This window comes from Nothobranchius furzeri, chromosome 18, assembly GCF_043380555.1.
Source record: "Nothobranchius furzeri strain GRZ-AD chromosome 18, NfurGRZ-RIMD1, whole genome shotgun sequence".
Lineage (NCBI taxonomy): Eukaryota > Metazoa > Chordata > Actinopteri > Cyprinodontiformes > Nothobranchiidae > Nothobranchius > Nothobranchius furzeri.
The window spans coordinates 20918584-20939844 of NC_091758.1; the positions used below are offsets into that span (position 1 = coordinate 20918584).

The 21261-nt window shown below is 44.3% G+C and overlaps 1 protein-coding gene across 1 annotated transcript in view; it reads right to left on the reverse strand.

Annotated features, from left to right (window-relative positions):
• Nucleotides 1–21261, reverse strand: part of dtnbb (dystrobrevin, beta b) — a gene marked incomplete in the record, with an annotated part of 49737 nt that overhangs the window by 5853 nt on the left and 22623 nt on the right. The window contains 5 exon segments of the mRNA XM_070547073.1: nucleotides 529–625; nucleotides 2529–2642; nucleotides 3291–3379; nucleotides 4692–4782; nucleotides 14390–14464. Of these exon segments, the coding sequence (XP_070403174.1) occupies nucleotides 529–625; nucleotides 2529–2642; nucleotides 3291–3379; nucleotides 4692–4782; nucleotides 14390–14464 (466 nt within the window).

Here is a 21261-nt window from a genome sequence, read left to right on the forward strand (position 1 = left end):
TGGGAGGCGGTAAACCAGATGAAAGGAGCAGGTTTCTGTCACTCACACCAACAAAAACAGGTGTTCTAACTTGTTTGGTTTGAAACCAGCTTTAAAGCCACATCTATGGATTCCAACCAATCAGAGAGCGCTCTGTGTCTGACGACCGGATCAATATGACAGCATTATCCTTTTTCCTGACAGTAAATCAGCTCTCTGCCTTTTACATCTGCTGAAAGAACGGGAGGAAGAAGTTTTAAAGCAAGTGAAGCAAACTGAATCATGGGAAACTTACAGCCTGTTTCTGCTCCTCATCCTATCAGCCAGCAAAGGTGAGCAGAGAAAGAGTGAGGAGAGTAAATTATAGCAAAGAAAGATGAAGAGAGTGATTTTTATGCATCACAGCTAAGAAAAAGTGTTTTATATCATTAAACCTATTAAATTAAGTCAAATCAGCACCAAAAGCACCATTAAACACCAGCGGCAGATTTAGGAGCTCGTGATTTCAGCGTTGATGTTTCATCATCCCACCTGCAGGTAAGGTTTTACCTTTAGCAGCCTCATGAGTCCCTCCAGCTGCACCATCAGCTCCCGTCTGCTCTCCTGCAAGGCCGACATGCGCCTCTCCAGCTCGTCTTTCCTGTGTCTGCAGAGAAAAAGGCTTAAATGCTGCAGTTTGATGTTTGACTATGAAGCAGGAGTCCTAAATAAAACACGGTTGTGGTTATAGATACACATGAATGAAACAATTTAAAGTGTTTATTAACACCAAGCATATTTTATGTTCTGAGGCTGGAGCCCCCCCCCCCCCCCCCCCCCCCCCCCCCCCCCCCCCCCCCGCAGAGAACTGTGGCTCATTGTCATCCCCTGGTGTTGATAGTGTAGAAATGTATTTAGTCAGATTAGTCATTAATAAAACCAGCTTTAGATGGTAATTAGGCTCTTTCCTGTTATGGTTAACTCACTTTTTGTTGTCATAAGACAATAATGTTTCTGCATGTTTGTGAGCACATTTATCTTAAAGTCTGTAACATATTTCATGAACCACTGGAATTGAGTGAAATGCTCTGATGACAAACCACAATGGTCATCTATCTGACTTGTCCTTTGAGTCAACTTGATTCAATATGGCTGCCACTGCTGAACAACAGAGAAAATACAAAAAAAGAAAGCTAAAACTCAGTCAGTTTTACAAATATTAAGATAATTTTGGTGTTGTAGAAGCTGAGAGATGTGTGTGTGTGTGTGTGTGTGTGTGTGTGTGTGTGTGTGTGTGTGTGTGTATGTGTGTGTGTGTGTGTGTGTGTGTGTGTCAATTGCCAAACAGACAAACATATCAGTTTATTTTGAGATTTGACCAAAAAGACGGTTTTATCCTAAAGCTATCTGCTTTTGTTTGCTTCTGCCTGAAGGTGACGGCTCATCGGGTTAATGTGCTCATGTGTTTGTGACGTCACTATTTATTCATTTATTCTAGTATCCTGATCAATGGCGCCCCCAAGGGGTGGCCAGGGGTGGCTATGGCCACCCCTAGAAAATTGCTGCCCCCCCCCCCCCCCATTAGCAAAAGCCAGTGTTAATAAATCATAATAATATTAATGCTCACTGCATTGATCTTATTTATTCAAGACATAATTGTAAAACAAAGTAAAAATAATACAAATAATAAGTAAAGAAATAATCAGAATTAAAAAAAATACATACTGTATGTTTCTGCTGCTCAACATTTTAAAAAAGTTTTTATCTCCATCAGTTTTTGTGAACACAGCAACAGGTGAATTAAACAAAACAAACAAAAATAAAATAATATTTTAAAATAAAAATTGAAATAACATTTTAAATAACTGAAATGTTTTTTTCTGAAATGTTTGTGTTTGTAACATTTAAGTAAAATGTTTTGGATGCTTCCTTTTTTTTTTTTAAATAAAAATGAATAAAGAAGCAATCCAATACATCGTCACAGGCTAAACTCTCCCAGAGTTACCACAAGGACCAATTTGGTTTGCCACCCCAAACATTTCGTTGGCCCTGTCTGGCCACCCCTATGAAAAATTTCTGGAGGCGCCCCTGATTCTGATACTTAAAATAAACAAATAAAAGCTTTAAATCCGAAGCCAAAATGCACAACACCTCACAGCATGTTAGGAGTAGTTATGTTTGCAGAGCGTCGCTAAAGTTTGAGCAGCAAAAACGAAGCAGGTCCCCCAGAATCTGCTGTGAGACAACCCGCCTTCATGAGTATATGTGTTAATTTTTTTTTACATCATACTGATTTGAAAAATACTTTTATCTAAAGTAAATAAAGAAAAGGTAAAGCTGTGATTACAGTGAATCTGGGTTTCAGTCACGTGTGTTAGAAGCTACAAAGCTCCAGTCAGCAGAGACAAAAGATCAATATGTAAATCCACTACTGGTGGTTAATAAACATGCTCGTGTATCCATTATTCATGCCTTTTTATTTGCTACGTGTCCACTTAAACCCAACAGTCCTGATTTATGGTGGATCTTAGATCTGACTAACTGATGACTTGTGCTGTTTGGGTTCCAACCTGAGGAGCCGTAGTTCAGTCAGGAGCGTCGGGTTCTGTTGGGCTTTTTCTGGTGTCGGCTGAGAGGCCTGCTCGTGCTCCAAACGCAGCCTCTGGATCTCCTGCAGGATCTCCCTGAGCACAGGGAAAGTAGCATAGGACTTTTTCACATTGCAACAAATAAAAGTGTCACATCAGAGGATTTACATTAATAAAGAGAAATATATTGTCGGGGTTAGGCGAATGTCTGTTAACTGAATAAAAGTAGTTTTATTTTGAAAATCAATAAAAGTAAAGATGTTCCAATAAGATCTGTTAGACTTTGAGTTTTATTTCTCTGGTTTACTGCTTTTAGCTGAAGAAAAAAAACTTAATTTGCAAAGCTACCATAAAAGTTGTGCATAAATAAAAGAGAAAGATATAGATTTATTTATTTATTTTATTATTTTTTTATGTATTTTTTTATTTGTTTGTTTATTTATTTATCTATATAGCTTATGTTTTTTCAGGAGGACAAACTGCTTGAAATGTAACATCTCGTTTTCGAGCAGGTCCTCCTTCAACAACAACCAATAAAGAATAAGATGGCAGAGTTCAGTTATAATAATAGGCTTAAAATTTTAAAGTTATATAACAATAATAATAACAACAAAAAGTACATAAAAATATTCAGTTAATAAAACTTGACCACCGTATTGTGACTAAATATTTTCCACCGCTGCAATCCCATAAGCCAACAACATAATCAAACATAATAAAAAATGATAGAGCTATAAATTGCACCTGTTTTTGTTCTCCAGCTCAGCAATCAGCTGTCTCTGTTGCTTGTTGGCATCAAAGTTAAAACCCAGGTCTGATGGAGGACACTGCTGCTGCAACACAAAACGATGACAGAAGGATGTCAGCATAGACAAACAACTAGTTTCTGCTCTTGTTTAACTTACTTCAGCTCATTTTATTTTACTGCAAACAGCAAAAAAAATAAAATTAAAATAACGCGCGCGCGCACACACACACACACACACACACACACACACACACACACACACACACACACACACACACACAAACCTCTGAGTTTATTTACTGGCACTAGCTTTCTTAGAGTCTTGTTTTTAGAGTCACCATCTAACCTTGGGATCCTGATGAAACAGATTTTCTTTCCTAAATTTTGTTTACTTTATAAGGGGAAAATATTTCAAATTAAAACATAAAACAGTTTTTGATTCTAAATTTATCAATGTGGGTCTGCACTCTATAAACACTCCAAAGGTGGAAAAAAAATCCATCCATCTTATTCTCTGTCAGAGTTTGGTTTTGGAATTACGTACCTAAAACAATCCCCGTTTGTGATGTCACAAATAGGGATAGTAGAACCACCTCTCATGTGCAAGTGAAAGCTGCTGCTGGAGGAGCAGCAGCTCTACTGTGAGCCCCTCCCAGATATCAGAACTTCTCAGCCTATAGCAGCCTGAGCAGGGATGGGTGGGCGGGGCCAGCTTTTTTTTAAAATACACAGCACAGAGGGGGAGGCATCCAGTCAGAAATTGCAGCAGTCAAGAAACAGAAAACAACTTGAGCCAAAAAAAGAAAAACATTAAAAGTACTTATTTGACGAATCACCTGAGCGTTTGAACCCCATTTTGTCCCTGAACCAAAATGTATTAGTTCTATTCTTCTAACCAAGGAATATAGTTTCACTGAGTAAAATATCAAATAAATGTTACAGATTTTTCAAATAGCTTCTGTCAGTCCTTCACAAAAAATCTAAAACAAAAATCTAATAGAAAATTCCATTGTTGTCGCGTGAAGAGGACATTTTGGTGTAACAGCATCAAAGAAGATTCACAACATGAAAAAAAAAATCTCTACAGTAGAAACAGTAAATGTGTAAAAAATTAAAAGATCATTGAATTTACTGCACTTAGAAAAATACTGTGTAATAGATTAATAAACTAACAGACAAGTATTGTTGTTCTTCGGCAAAGCTCACCTATTTTTAAGCTTTGGGTGTTTTAAAGTACATGTTTACATTTCAGACTCTTATTTTGATGGATTGGAAGAAATTCCCCAATTTCTGTGTTGCAATTGCATTCTTTCAACTTTATTCTTGACGTTCTGACGTTAATCTCAACACCTTTAGTTCATTTTTTCCTCAGTGACACGAATGTTTGCGACACTCACGGTGGAGTTTCCGGCCTCGGCTGCCAGGCGTGCTGCGTATCGCGCGATAAGGCGGTGTTCTTCATCCAGTCGACTGGGACTCTCCAAGACACTACAAGTCAAACACAGAGTCAACCATCCGACATATAAAAGCTCAAGTTGAAAAGTTTGTTGGAATAACCAAGATATAACTGCATCATAAAACTCAGAGTACTTTATTTTATTCCAGCCATCTTGGGTCCTGTATGGTTGCAACTGGTCATAAAGCAGGGATGAAAAGTTGCATGCCAGATGTGTTTGTGGATGTTCAGATGTCAAATAAAGCACAGGAGTTAAATGATCATGGGCATGGCTTATGGTGCAGACAGATGACCGGACATAAGCTGGTCTTCCTCTGCAGGTTGTCTGCAATGAGGAGTGAAGGAGAGCTGAAATGGTGTTGGGAGCCATCCAACTCTGACCGGAGAGTAAAAGCAATGATCGGGACGATTAAACCCGCTCTGGTTACCGATTCACAGCATCGACAGCTGCCGAGTTTACAGCACCCACTAAAAAAGTTCCCAAAACAAACAAAACACACTTCACTTTAAAGGTCACCAGATAAACTTCTGCTTGTTCGGCTCTGAAGTTATTCATGAGTTGATATCAAACATTCAACAGACTATTGGATATAATTCAAGATCAAGTCCCTAAACTCAAAAGAATCTGAAGCACCAGACACCACTCCATGCTAATTGTAGCTAGCCATTTGAACAGCAGCAGTTTGGAGAAACCCAGATTTAATCAGACTGGAGCGACAAGCTAACGGCTAGTGTGTGAAGACAAAAGCAAGGTCCTTAAAAAAGTAAAATGCAACGATTCACTTTTACTTGGCTGCAAATGTTAGCAGTTCTCACTACATCGTGAGCTAGCTACTGTATCTACAACAGGTACGATGAGCTGTTCCACCGGGCGGTGGCGGATTTAGCTATTTGGGGGCCCAAGGCGAACACAGACATGGGGCCCCTTACACTAAATTTCAGCAACCTTACCTTTAACTGGATTTGCGAAACTCTCCCCTCTTCTGACATGAGTTATTTCCCCCTTTTTTATAAGTTCTCCTCTTTTTTCCTGTTTTTCTCTCCCTTTGAGTGCCTTCAATATTTGCTCTGCTTTCTTCTTCCTGTCAGTGCTCCTGTGCTTTTGCCTTTGTTTATTTTTTTTTAATATTTTGCACTTTGGTCTATTTTTTCATCCCTTTAAACATTTTCCACTGTCCTTCCTTTCCGCTTCATTTTGATGTTTACATTGAAAAACGACGTCACTTTCGGAAGTGAAAATAAAAGCTTTTATGAAGCAAGCTGCTTCTTTCTCTTATTGGAGCCACTAGGATAACTCCATTTCATGCTTAATGTTTTGACTACCGCTTCGAGTTTGTTACGAACGCTCTCGCCTCTCTTCTTCTGCTTTCTCTTCTTCTTATTATTTGTAGTCTTATGGCACTTGGCAAATAATAGTTTGGTGTATTACCACCATCAACTGGATTGGAGTGGAATGACTACCAATTGCTTCCTGTTTGTGCATCGACGTCTTAAAGAATAGTCCATTGTGGCATTAACAGAGGGGTGCCGGCGGTCAGGGCTAGGGGCCACCCCCAACATAAGGAGGCCCCAGACGGCTGCTGACCTATGCCTAATGGTAAAACCGCCACTGCCACTGGGAGCTTCATCCTCCACTTCCTGAACAGTTGGAGTCTGAATCTAGACAAGGGTTTGTGATCTGCCTTTAGGCTTCTCTGAAGAGCTCTCTAACTTTTAGTAACACACTTAAAACATGTTTAATTGGTTTAATCACACTTTTCTTCCCTCAGGTGTTGTCTCGTCAGTCATTATCGTTATGGAGCCTTTTGTTTCCAGCATTCAGATTTAGGAGGTTTGAAGAGATGGTTTGGGTCTTTTAAGTGTGTCTGTGTGAGATCCTTATCTCTAGTCAACATTTTATCTCCAGTAGATAGCTGACGGCATCTCCAGTTGGGAGAGTCGGTCTCTGGTGCAGAAGCCAATCATTGCCATTGCACATAAAAGTCAATATCAGCTTCAATACATGCTATTTTTTGATTATTTTCCCTTCTTCACCGTGCCTTCAAACAGATCTCCCCTGCGGGGAACAGAAGACACATCCATCTTCATCAGACTTCATTGATTTAAAGGTCATTTTCTCTATTGATGCAGTGAGTCTGTTTGTATTGTCGTCTGACTTTGGCCAAAATAATTCTTCATGATGGTGAAGTTGAGGCAAATGCAGATCGGAAACTTTTTAAGAAGTTTGTTGGGACTTTGCAGAAAACAGCGTCACTTCTCGGTTGGAAAAGACTGCTTGGTAGCAAAGAAACAGAATAAAATCATAAAACAGGCTCAGTTTGCCAGGCTCAGTCAGTCGATATGGGCAAGACACTTCTCGATACAAATAAGCTCTGTGGGACATTTTCTGATCAATCTACTTTTATTAAAATATTCTTATTTAATTATGTGAACTGAGGCACCATAGATCAATGACAAATTTTAAAAAGTGACGATCTTCCATTAGCATCATGTTTAGTCAGCTGTTCATTAACGTTATATTAAATCACTTCAAACCAACAAGACAATCTACTGATTAGGATTATTTCTTCTGCTGCCCTGTTTCTGCCTGACTAACAGGTAATCCATCTGCTGGGGGTGAAGGTGTCAGTGAGGGAGGCAGTGGGAGCAGATGCTAGGTCAGCACAGCAGACGATATCAAAGAGCCGACTGTGATGGAGGCACAACATGGACTACTTTTTAAAGAAGGTGCATCTGATTGTTGTGGTGGGTTAGGTGTTGTTGACTTTCCTCAGGTAGTAAAAAAGGAAATCCAAAATGGTCACTCCAAACAGTCACGGTGGGTGTTCTACCTTGGTTTGTTGAATGCTTAAACTGAAACTGAGTTACAAGAAGCTTTGCATGATTCAGCAGAAACATCTTATTGAGCTGTTGTGTTAACAAGCAGGCATATGCTAGGAAATAATAAAAACATCTCATTTGAAAAGATATGAGAAGAAAAATTTGTAGGATTCAAGCTAAACTGAACCTGACAGCAAATTAAATACCATTAAAATGATCCAAAGGGTTCAGGCCCTAGGCGTAATTTGAAGCCTATTCTTTGAAAAATGGTAAAAATGGTATTTAATGGTCAAAATAGTTTAGATAGCCTTGTAGTGCTGGGCTTGCTGATTACTTTGATGGGAATTATTACGATTTCTTCTGTAGTGTGAGGGTTGTTTTGGGCCTGTTAAGGAACAGACGTCACAGGGTCCCCCACCTGGGGGACCCTTAAGGCAACTGGACTTCTTTGGTTTCTTGAAGATGTTTCGCTTTTCATCCGAGGAGCTTCGCCAATTCTGACTGGGATGTTGAAGGTCAAGCTCATAAACTGCAGCAGTCTGTTGTTTCTTACTGAGCTGAAACTACCTATAAATACAATTCAATTTAATTCAATTCAATTCAAAAATACTTTATTAATCCCAGAGGGAAATTGATTGCTGTAGTAGCTCAGAATATTAATAATAATAATAATCAAGTCATCAAAGAGTTATTGTATATTACAATGGCTGTTGGCAGGAAGGATCTCCAGTAGCGGTCAGTGTTGTAGCAAAACTGAAGAAGCCTCTGACTGAAGACACTCTTCTGTTGTCAGACAGTCTTGTGAAGAGAAAGCTCAGGGTTGTCCATAATTTTCTTGATTCTCTGGAGAATCCTTCTTTGCATTATCTCCTCCAGTGGTTCCACAGTCATCTCCAGAACAGAACCAGTCTTTGTTATTAGGCTGTTGAGCCTTTTCAGGTCCCTGCTTCTGATGCTGCTACCCCAACAGACGATGGCTGAAGAGATTACACTCTCAACAACAGACTTGTAGAAGATCTGCAGCATCTTGCTACAGACAATGAAGGACCTAAGCGTCCTCAAGAAGTGCAGTCTGCTGTGTCCCTTCTTGTAAACAGCTTCACTGTTCTTTCTCCAGTCCAGTCTGTTGTCCAGGTGAACTCCAAGGTATTTGTATTCCTCAACCACCTCCACTTCTTCTCCCATGATGGAAACAGTGTTTGACTCCACCCTGTTTCTTCTGAAGTCTAAAATCATCTCCTTTGTTTTGTTCACGTTCAAGGTCAGATGATTGTTTCCACACCATGCCACAAAGTGCTCCACCAGCTCTCTGTACTCAGCTTCCTGTCCATCTCTGATACACCCGACAACTGCAGAGTCATCCGAGTATTTCTGTAGATGACAGGTCTCTGATTTGTACTGGAATTCTGAGGTGTACAGGGTGAAAAGGAATGGTGAGAGTACAGACCCCTGTGGTGCTCCAATGTTACTGATCGCCTGGTTTGATGTGCAGTTCTTCAGCCTCACAAACTGTGGTCTGTTTGTCAGGGAGTCTTTAATCCAGGCGATAGTTGAGGCCCCCACCTGTGTCTTCTGGAGTTTCTGGCAAAGTACATCAGGCTGGATTGTGTTAAATGCACTGGAGAAATCAAAGAACATGACCCTCACAGTGCTGCCTGCTTTGTCCAGATGACAGTGGATTGGTTGAAGCAGCTGGATGATGGCATCTTCAACTCCAACTCCATGGCGATAAGCAAACTGCAGCGGGTCCTGATATGTTCTAGTTTGCTTATTCAGGTGGACCAACAGGAGTCTCTCCAGGACCTTCATGATGTGGGATGTCAGGGCAACCGGTCTGTAGTCATCATTGACTGATGGGCGAGTTTTCTTTGGAACTGGAACAAGGCAGGATGTCTTTCACAGGACTGGAACCTTCTCCTGGGCCAAGCTGAGGTTGAAGAGGTGCTGCAGAATCCCACAGAGCTGCTCTGCACAGGCCTTCTGTACTCTGGGGCTGACACCATCTGGACCTGCAGCCTTGTTCCTGTTCAGACTCTCCAGCTGCCTCTTCACCTGACTTCTAGAGACAAATAGGTGTGGGGTGGAGGTAAATGGGGCAGCAGCATCTCCTGACTTGGTTGAAGACGGATTTATAGAACCAGAAGAGTCCATGACTGCATTAGAGGACAAAAGAGCTGGCGTGTGACAGGAAAATGTTGGATCCGAGGAGGATGGGATGTCTGATTGGCTGGGGACAGGATGCTGGGTTTGTTCCTGAACTGAACCTATTGAAGAACTTGTTCAGTTCATTGGCTGTGTCCAGGCTGCTATCTGTGCAATCCTTCCTCTGCTTGAAGCCTGTGATCTTCTCCATCCCTGACCAGACATCTCTGATATTGTTCCTCTGTAGATTGTTCTCCAGCTTCTTCCTATATGCCTGCTTGCTGTCTCTGATCTTGATCTTCAGTTGCTTCTGTATACTCCTCAATAATTCCCTGTCTCCCTCCTTGAAGGCTCTTTTTTTCTCATTTAGCAGATTCTTCAGTTCACTGGTGATCCAGGGTTTGTTATTAGCGAAGCATCTCACTGTTCTGGTGGGTGTGATGTTGTCCACACAGAAGTTTATATAATCAGTGACACATCCAGTCATGGCATTGATGTCCTCTTCATGTCCGTGGCAGAGAGTCATCCAATCTGTGGTCTCAAAACAACCCTGCAGGGCTTCTTCAGCGTCCTTTGACCATTTTCTAACAGTTCTTCTTGTCACAGGTTGCCTCTGAACAAGTGGTTTGTATTCCGAGCAGAGAAAAACAAGATTGTGATCTGATTGTCCCAGAGGAGGTCATATTTTGGACATGTATGCATTCTTTACATTTGCATAACACAAATCCAATGTCTTGTTTTCTCTGGTGGAACAGCTGACAAACTGTTGAAATGTTGGAAGTGTAGCAGAGAGCGAGGCATGATTAAAATCACCAGATATAGCCACAAATGCATTGGGGTGCTGGGTTTGTAGCTTAGCAACAACGGAACTGATGGCATCACATGCATTTTCAGCAATGGCTGAAGGTGGAATATAAACGGTTGCCAAGACAACACTGGTGAACTCTCTTGGCAAATAATATGGGCAACAACTTACTACCAAGAGTTCAACATCTGGGCTGAAGAGACGACATTTCACTGAAACATGACCTGGATGGCACCATCTGTTGTTGACAAGCACTGCCACTCCACCTCCTTTTCTTTTCCCGCTCCTTTTTAGATCTCTGTCTGCTCGTACAGTCAGAAATCCTGGCAGAGAGACGCTGGAATCGGGGATATGGTCCTGCAGCCACGTCTCAGTGAAACACATAACACTGCACTGCCGATACTCTGGCTGAGTCCTTGAAAGGGCTTGGAGTTCATCCATCTTGTTGGCCAGTGATCTCACATTGCCCACTATGATCGATGGAAGAGATGGTTTGAATTTCCTCTTTCTCTGTCTCTGTTTTGCTCCCGCTCTGCACCCACGCTTCTTGCGTTTTAGCTCATTTGGGATTTGTGGCTTCAGTTGAGGTATTATTTCAGCCTCCCCCTATCCCCTGACGAGTCATCAATGTCGTTGAGACCTATTGTGTTAGAATGGTTGTTGTGATTAGATGCAGGAGGGTGTGCCCTAGACTGAAACAGTTTAGAAATTAGGTTTAGAGCTGCATTGTAGGGGCTGGAAAGGTGAGGCCTGAGGTCTCCTCCTCTGTTTAATCTTCAAGAGACCAAAGAAGTCCAGTTGCCTTCATGTGAACCCTTTGGATTTGATGACCTGGATGACTGAGAACCTTCACTGCCAGTAAAATCAGATAAATCAATGATATTTTAACAATAGAAGATGAAATGCATTCCTACTCCAAAAATAAATAAGTAAACAGATAAAATGGAACTAGTTGGACTGCGCAATGCAGAAAATATCCTCATCTAGTGCTTGAATGGATTATTTCGTTTTTGTTTTTTGTCACACGTAAATATTTCAGGTTAGCAAACAACATCCAATCAGACAAAGATGCAAGGTGCAATGTATAGTTTTCAAACAATCGTTTCATTCATTGGGGGAAGCTGCACAAAGAAACCTGGCTCCTTGTGAAAAAGTAACCGCTCCTCTTGCTAAATCATGAATTCACTCTGATTCAGTCTCATCAGCCAAACCAAGAGCTGATTACCCTCAGACCAGCAGAAACAAGAAATAATTTCAATAAATCCCAAAAAGCAACAGATCTTGTCCTGTTCTACAGAAAGTAATGTAGAACCAACATCTAAAGAACCCACAGGCCTCAGTAGTGTAATGAAAGAGGTGATTTAACACCGAGAAGGAGAGAGGAGGGAAAAAATGAGAGTTCCACAACCAAAATCTTTGCTGAGCAAATCATCATAAAGATATGTCTTATATTTACCCAAAACATAACATCTTGATGGGCAAACATTTAGGCAAATATTTTGTGGACTGGTGAGACTTAAGTTTATCTTTCTGGAATGTCTGTGTTCTTTTCCATCTAGAGTAAAACTAACACTAAATCCTCACACCAACGGTCAGACATGGCGGTGGTAATGTGATGGTCTGGTGTTGCTTTGAACCACTTCCTGTAACCAACAGGGCATTCCTGCTGGAGAAACCCTCAAGGAGGCGGCCATCGGCTAGCACACTGCTGCTAACCACTTAACATTCTCCCTCTCCTGATAATAACATTTTACTTTCTGTAATGTAGAATGTGCTACTACTAGTTTACCTGTTTAATTATAGATTCACTAGGACCAAGACAATAAAGTTTATCTCTTACATGGCATATATGGTGTGTGTGTGTGGGGGGGGGGGGGTGTGTGCAACACATTCTCACACCCAAAGCGGCTAAAACTGACGAAGGGTGACCAAGCTTTTGTTTCCGTTGCGTCGGGAGCTCCAACTCGTTGGAAACAAACGCTTGGTCACCCTTCGCCAGTTTTAGCCGCTTTGGGTGTGAGAATGTGTTGGGATGTGTGTGTGTTCACGTGTGGGTGGGTTGGTGTTGCTGTGTGTGTGTGTGTGTGTGTGTGTGTGTGTGTGTGTGTGTGTGTGTGTGTGTGTGTGTGTGTGTGTGTGTGTGTGTGTGTGTGTGTGTGTGTGTGTGTGTGTGTGTGTGTGTGTGTGTGTGTCTGCTCGTCTTCTCGATCCCCAGTGAGTCGTGGTGGTTGGCTGCTTATACTGAGCCAGGATCCTTTGGAGGTTTCTTCCTGTTAAAAGGGAGTTTTTCTCTCTACTGTTGCTGCATGCTTGCTTAGTATGAGGATTGCTGTAAAGACTCTGACACTAGTCAGTCACTCGATGCAACCTGCTGGGTTCCTTATATAGGAAACGTATTACTGATTGGCTTAACGAACTGACCTGTATTGGAATGTTTACTGTGTGAAGGTCCTTGAGACGACTCGTGATTTGGCGCTGTATAAATAAACTGAATTGAACTGAATCAGTGTTCCTGGTTAATCCTTTAATCGATGGAATTATTATTTGAAAATTGCATTTTTACATTTTCTCCGATTATCTTTGTCTGGTGCTGAAATTTCATTACTGATACGAAACATTCAAGTAAGAAATCAGCAAAGCTAGAACGCATCTGAAAGGGCTACGGGAGTCCAGGAGTCGAGTCCTTAATGAAACATAATTTTGCATTCCTAATATTGCCCCTTGTCCTCAAAATCTCCTCTTAAGCTCTTTGGCGTTACAGACCGGCATGGCTACTTGTCATAACGAACAAGACAGACGTACGGCACTCAAATTTAAAAATGGATTCAGTGTCCAAACCTGCATCTGAGAAATCATAATAAATCAGCGTTTCAACAGGAAGAAAAAGCTCTTAAACATTTAACGCAGCCTGTCGTGGAAGCCTCGCGATGGCTTCAAGCACACAAACGATAAGTTCTAGTTGCTACGACCCCTCAGGGCAGGAGCATCTTCTGTGCGTGCGAGTGACATCTTTGCTAAGCAGCTCTGACTCACAGAGCAAAATGTCAACATAAAGGTTATCAGGCTTCTATACTTTGGTGCGACAGTGAAAAAAAGAGCCTCAGGTTCAACATGATGCTATCCACTGACCTCTACTTCCTCAGGCATTGTCCATCAGACAGCTCAGTTTGGGACTTTCACCCCTGGACGGGAGGATTCCACTGAAAACATCCATTTGTTCTTGTTTTCATTTGCAGAATGTTTGTAGCAGCCTTGATTTTTTTAAAATGTCAGGATCAAAAATGTACATTTTTAAAATGAGCGTTTCCTGGAGCTTTTCTCTCGTCTGCCCTTCAGCTGCCAGAGACCTTGGTGGAGGGATGACAACTCTACCCAGAGGAGAACAAGTGAACATGAGACATCCACACCCTTCATTCATGCTCCCTCTGAATTTATGACAAAACTATTCCTGACTAATGTGCTGCGGGAACTCCCGAGTCCCTGAGCGCTCGGATCTTGCATGCACAAATTGACGGAAAGATCTGATGGAGCGATATTGTGCACAAAAGGAACATTTTACCCTGCAGGAGAGAGAGATAGGACACATTATAGCTCCCTCTCCACCATCAAAACCACAACCACAGAGGTTCATCACTGCTGGGTAAATAATAATAATTGCTTTGGATTTTAAATCAAATGAAACCTGAGAGGTGCCTTTAGGGTTCAGCTTCATGATGAGGCTCTACTGTAATCGTAGGAAGGAGAGATCACATGTTCCACTAAAAATACACCTGCAAGGTCACAGCTTAGGTTCTGTTTCAGCACTCTTCCACTTTAAAATAATTAATAGCTTCAAACATGTACGTGTCACCAGCCCTGGAGGGGTTGCTTACCTTTTGGTGGGAGTCGGTGCCCCAGAGGACATGAGCAATGTGTCGTTCATGTTGTTGGTCACTGGTTTCGGCTGACTAAAAGACAAGATTAGAGCGTTTTTTACTGCTAAGCTGCAGAATCCTGTGATGCTTGACACCAGGAAGTGGAGGAGAAGCATTAGCATCTTATTTATAATCATGAATCTGCTCTTCAAGCTTCAGTTTGGAGCAAAACAGGCTGAGGGAAAGCTGGGGTTATTCAAAACTACTCTAATAAAACAAAAATGTACTGCAGCTAACCTGGAAAGAATAGACTTTTCTGAAAGAAGCAATTTAGATGTTTTTAGGCAATTAGTGTAAAGCTAATTAACATGAGCGGGAGCAACAAGCGCTGACGGGAAATCTAATTAAACTGGAAGTCTGTAAAAGGGGAAGGTGACATTGTGGGAGTAAATAAAGCAGCAGGGTCCACGAGGGCTGAAATTGTGGCGGGCTGATTGAAACGGAGGATAAAAATATCTCTCAGGTGCTTCAAACACTCAGAAAACAGCAGCGGCTCGTCTCCCCGTCTCCTATCAGTCTGCATCTCCCCGCTCTGACCTCAGGTCTGTTTTGTTTTATTTAAAGCTCCCGTTAAACGGCAGAGCGCCGAGCAGGGTTGTGTTTTCATGCTTGCTGCTCCAATCTGCGTGTTCTTTTTTAGCAAAATCAAAACTATTTATATCCACATTGTTCTGACTGCAGCACAGTCTGGATTATTCTGCTGATTCAACAAAACAGAAACAAATCACATCCAGTATTATTTGCTCACCCACTAAGGTGCACGTTTGAGCCGACCTGAGAAGTTTAGTCCCTCAAAACTTGCCTTACGAATGATTACTTCATCACTTCTCATTCTTCTAGTACTTTCTTGAGACAGAAGCCAGGACAACAGATCAAGTGTCACTACTCTAGACTGCACATGCCTCCTCCTAAGTTTCCTTCACAGATGATCTTTTTGGGTTTTGTGTTATTCCAGTGCATCTGAACAGCGAGAAGATGCTGAAAACAGAAGACGAGGCATCACTTACCTCTGAGAGAAGAAGGAGAAAGAGAACACCTGTCTCGCTGGCAAAATACATCCAACTGCTGCTGCTGCTGCTGCTGCTGCTGCCAGATGCCTAATCTGTCCTCAACTGAGCAGGCGAGCATCTCAATGTACTACACCGCTGCTGTCTCCAAGGAAACTCAGCAGCCACGTGACGTTATGACGAGGGAGATTTTCTGTCTCGCACACCAGCCCTTCCCTCTCCGAGGCTCGGCTCTGACCCTCGACATGAAGAACACACCGATCTCCTCTGATACAGAACCGAGAGGCCAACTGACAAATAATATTTGCTCACATACATTCAGCAAGTTACATGAACCAGGATGCTGGCTAGCTTCCTAAAAATACAGAAGTTGTGATGCAGCAGAGCACCAAAATAGCAACATTTTATACAAAAACATCAACATGTTCCTGTTTAAAAGCTGAGCACATCCATCCAGAGGTCACATCTGGAGTGTCAGGGGTCAACATTTAGGTGCCATCGGAGATCCGAGTCTGCGTTGCAGCCAGATCTGTACTACCTGCGTGCCACGAATGACAACAAATCCATTTACTTGTGCTCAGCAGTTGGCAGAGAGGGAAAATGAAATCTGATGGCACTGTTTCTGTCTGTCTTCAATCGCTCCCAGCTGGCTAAAAATAATATTAATACAACGCTTCGTCTCCTGCTGGCAGCAACCATCCTGCTTTAGAACCTCGGTCATAAAAAACTTATACTCCAGCTCTCATGCCTGATGTCATTTCAGCCACAGATTACAAAGTACCGCAGAAAATGACAGAAACACTTTTACTGAATATGTGAGAGGCTTTTGGGGTGAAAGTGCTGCCAACTCTGGACATCCCAAACCCTGAACACACCAACACACAAACATTCGAGAAGCTCTCTGACAGTTTGAGTGGAGGGGAAATAAAAGTCACAGCTCAGCTCAGAGTTGTCTTTCAGTGAATATTTTAGCACGAGAGTCGCAGCTCTTGGTCGGCAGACGATGTGAGCGTTCAGACAGCTGAGGGAGCGTACGTCGGTTCGATTCAGCAATCCTGATCAAACCTGACGCTCCAACCTGATTCTGTCATTGCAGCTCACTCACACAGAAAACCACCGCGCACACACCTGCTCATATCACATGACAATCATCGCAATTGGCAACAGTTGTTTTTGGAGAATCCAAAACTGTTTTACCTCAATCTAAATAAAACTGAGCCACTGTAGAACAGCACCAGGGGCTTGGCAGCTTCGCTGTGTGCAATTATCCGAAAAAGTCAGTTGGAGGACGAAAATCTGGAACCAAAAATTGGAACGATATGCAGATGATTGCTGCAGTTACCAACTATTTCTTTGAAATCGCTCATTAGATGTAAAAATCATTCACTGAGTGCCAATGCTTTAGTTCTGGTGGCTGTAGAGAGGCCTTTAAACTAAAGTTAGGTCTCAGATAAGTCACTAATAGAAATCAGGCGTGGTGTTAATTTATGTGCAAAGTCAAACTATCATAGAAAACAGAAATGAGAAAATCTTTAGAGGAGTTAATGAGTGTATTTTCTTTTAAAGCGACATATTATGACTTTTATTCATAAGTTGTGATAGTTATATGGTCAAATTTAAAAATGTTTATGAAGTTCTTTGCTCTAAATTCCTCTCACATGAAGCAATTTCAGATGTTTTATTCTTGACACTTTCAGGACCTTTCAGAATGAGACGTTTCAGGGCTCTGTCCCTTTAAGAAACAAGCTAGAGCTGGCCATGCCCATCCACACCGCTCAGGCTGCTATGAGCTAAGAAGCTTCCATGTCTGGGAGGGATTCAGAGAAAAGCTACTGCTCCTCTTGCACATGAGAGGTGGGTCTATTCATGCTTTTTGGGGACATTTTGAAACAGCTTGTTTCAGGCACATAGTTCCTAAAACCAAACACTGACAGAAAAAGAATGGATGGGCTGGACCAGCTCTATACTCTTAGGGGCCCTAGAGGGTGTGTGGGAGTTTGCCTATCAATCTACATGTGTTTTGTGGATTTGGAGAAGGTGTTCGACCGCGTCTAAGGAGGCCTGTGGGGGATATGGGGTACCAGGCCTTTCGATATGGGCTTTTAGGTCCCTGTGTGACCAGTGTCAGAGCTTGGTCCTCATTGCTGCCACTAAAGCCTAATTTATGCTTCTCCGTCTGCGTTGGGACGGAGACACACAACGCCATTATGCGTCCTTGCGAGCCTGCTGGAGAGCCCTCATAAGGACAGACAGAGTTGAGCTTTCCGTTCTAAACATCTATCCAACAAGACGGAGAACGCAAGCTTGTGACTGATTAGGATGCCGCTGTTGTCTACAGCGCCCCATTGCGCTCTCAAAAACATAAAGAGAGCCGAGGATATCTAGCAGCAGACATGGTGCAGCTTGAAGAATACCTCATGGAAAAACTAAAAATATGAACGTTTTATTCACCTGTGACTGGAGGAGTAAAAAGATATGCCACAAGCGTTTTATTCGTGAACGGAAATGACGGAAAACGTGGGTTTAGAGGTGGCGAGTGTACGAAGTGGTGGAGGAGAAGGAGGGACAATTTAGTCTGTTAAAAAGTCTGTTAAATACAAAAAACACAATATAAACACAACAGTAAATGAACTATGTTGGACCGGATACATGACAGGGTATCACAGAACAGCACTACGCCCTCTGTTGCCCTGGTGAGGGATTGCTTTGCAACACTTCCCAGGAGACAGAGAAGTCCAAGAGCAAAACGTCTCCGTCCATGCGTGCGTGTCTCTTCCTCGTGGAGCTGATGGAGAAGTATAAATTAGGCCTAAGTCAGGCTCGTTTCCGATGAAAGTTGACTCCTCCAAGGCTGACCTTCGTCACCGATTCTATTCATAGCTTTTATGGACAAGATTTCTAGATGCAGCCAAGATGGAGAGGGGATCCGTTTTGGTGGCCTAAGGATCGGGTCACAAATGGACTAACTGGAGGCAACAAAAAGGTTAAAATAAAATAACCTCCACTCAGCCAAATTAACGCTAATCAGGGAAACTCCTGTACACACAGTTAAACAAATAGGGATGAAACAAATCCCGGACGGGCCCCTATTTGTTACAAGGAAATTGTGAAGGGGATCAGATCGGAGCCATCTCCCCCACAGACTCCTTGTGTATTTTATTGGCTTTTAAAGGGTTTTAGGAAAGGAGCTCTGTTTTTCTAAAAGCTTCTTGCTCCTAATTTTAAAACAGATGAGGAACCAGATTGGTGCTGCATTTCTCCCGGGTTTGGACAGTGGACCTTGTGTTTTAGTTTGAGGTTGTCAGGACTCAGGTATCTCCCGGCTGACTTTCGGACCACAACTCCCGACATGCTCCTCATGGGGAGCTCCCAGCGTGCTCCTCGCGGGGATTCCCTCCACGTCACAGCCAAGCAAGGCTATATATGGAAGACGCCGGTACCGGCTTCTCATCTCAGTCATCGTTTCTTCCTCACAGAGATACGACCGGAGAAATAATAAAACTGTTAAACGTCTCACCTTGTTCGTCTCCTTCATCCAGTCTGATCAGCCCGACAGGATGACAGAGATCCAAGTAGATCCGACGGAGATCGATCGTCTCCGCCACGAGAACGTGCAGCTGCGTTCCATGGTAGATCAGCTCAACACCAAGGTGAACTCCTTGTCCGACCACACCCTGCGTCTATCCACGGCTCTCACGGCTCTCCAACAACAAGCAAACGATCAGCAGCAACAGATCGCGGCACTCCAGCATCCAACCCGCTCTGCTCCTAGGGAGGAGCCCCACTTCAGCCTGCCGGAGAGGTGGAACGGAGAGACGGGGAGCCCTGATGGTCTGCTCGCCACGCTGGACATGCAGTTCGAGTGCCAACCTGGACGCTACCCATCTGCGCGCTCCCGAGTGGCGCATCTCACCTCCCTGCTCTCCGGACGCGCCGCGGAGTGGGCTGCTGCGCTTTACAATTCCAAATCCCCTGCCTGCAACGACTATGCTGCGTTTGTGTCCGCTCTCCGGAAGACCTTTGTTCCCCCCAGCAGCGAAGTGGGAGCAGAGACACGCCTTCTCAAACTCCGCCAGCGGGAACGCTCGGTGTGCGCTTATGCGTCGGAGTTCCGCACCATCTCCGCCAAGCTGCAGTGGAATGACTCCGCTCTGCGGGCCGCCTTCCTGGAGGGGCTGGCACCCTACATCCGTGATGAGTTGGCGGGAAGGGAGCTGCCTCAGACCCTGGATGAGGTGGTTGATCTGGCGCTGCGCATCGACCAGCGGGTTCTGGTTCGACCCAAGTTATCCACGCGTCCCCCCAGGATGCCGGTGCCTCGCCCTCGTTCACCCACGCCAGCTCCTGTACCCATGCTGACGGAGGAGCCCATGCAGCTCGGCCACCTTCCCCCCGAGGAGAGACAACGACGGTGGCGCGAGGGCCTCTGTGCCTACTGTGGCTCTCCCGACCACCGACGCCTGGACTGCCCGCGACGATCGGGAAACGGGGGGCCCCACTGAGTATTGGGGTCGCTCAGTCTGGGTCTTCTTCTACCCCTGTCGCTACTAACCGTCTCCTTATTCCTGTCACCCTCCTCCATGGTGAGGCCTCACTCCACGTAAACGCATTGGTGGACTCGGGGGCCGCGGACAATTTCATGGACCTGGATCTGGCAAAACGCCTACGGATCCCCCTACAACCCCTGGAGAGGGTTATACCAGTGACCTCGGTGGACGGTAGGCCTCTCCAACCCAACCCAGTCCGAGACCGAACCCAGCCACTCCGTATGATCACCCAAGGCCACCCGGAGACCCTCCATTTCCTGATCATTTCTGCTCCCTCTTCTCCCCTAATCCTGGGGTTCCCCTGGCTCCGTCTCCACGACCCTCATATTTCCTGGTCCCAGAACCGCCTGCTGGGCTGGGGGACCTCGTGCCAGACCCACCTCGCTCCTCCTCCATCCTCGGCGGGTCTTCCGGACGGGGGCCCCAGCTCCACACCGCCCCACCTGCCGCTGCCCTATCGGGACCTGGCCGCGGTGTTCGACAAGCGGCGCGCCACCTCCCTGCCACCTCACCGGCCATATGATATGGAGATCAAGCTGCTACCCGGAACCAGTCCTCCCCGCGGGCGCCTTTTCTCTCTCGCGCCTCCCGAGACCAAAGCGATGGAAGAATATATCGCCCAGGCCCTCCAGCAGGGGTTCATTCGACCCTCCTCCTCTCCGGGTGCCGCTGGCTTCTTCTTCGTGAGGAAAAAGGAAGGCGATCTTCGCCCCTGCATGGACTATCGGGGTCTGAACAAGATCACGGTCAAGGACCGCCATCCTCTGCCGCTCCTCACTACCGCTCTGGATGCCATCTCCCAGGCACGGATCTTTACGAAACTGGATCTCCGGAGCGCCTACAATCTGGTCCGTATAAAGGCCGGGGATGAGTGGAAGACCGCTTTCATAACACCCACCGGCCACTGGGAGTACCTGGTTATGCCCTTCGGACTATGCAATAGCCCTGCTGTCTTCCAACGTCTCATTAATGATGTCCTCCGCGACATGCTGGGACGGTGGGTGTTCGCCTATCTGGACGATATACTGATCTACTCCAAATCCGAGGCCAAACACATCCATCATGTTCGCGCCGTCCTGACCCGGCTCCTGGACCACAACCTGTACTGTAAACCCGAGAAATGCTCCTTCCATCAGCAGTCCATATCCTTCCTGGGTTACAGGATCTCGGACGAAGGGATAACCATGGACCCTCAGAAAATCCAGGCGGTGAAGGACTGGCCCTTGCCAACCAGCCTGAAACAACTGCAGAGTTTTCTGGGTTTCTGCAACTTTTA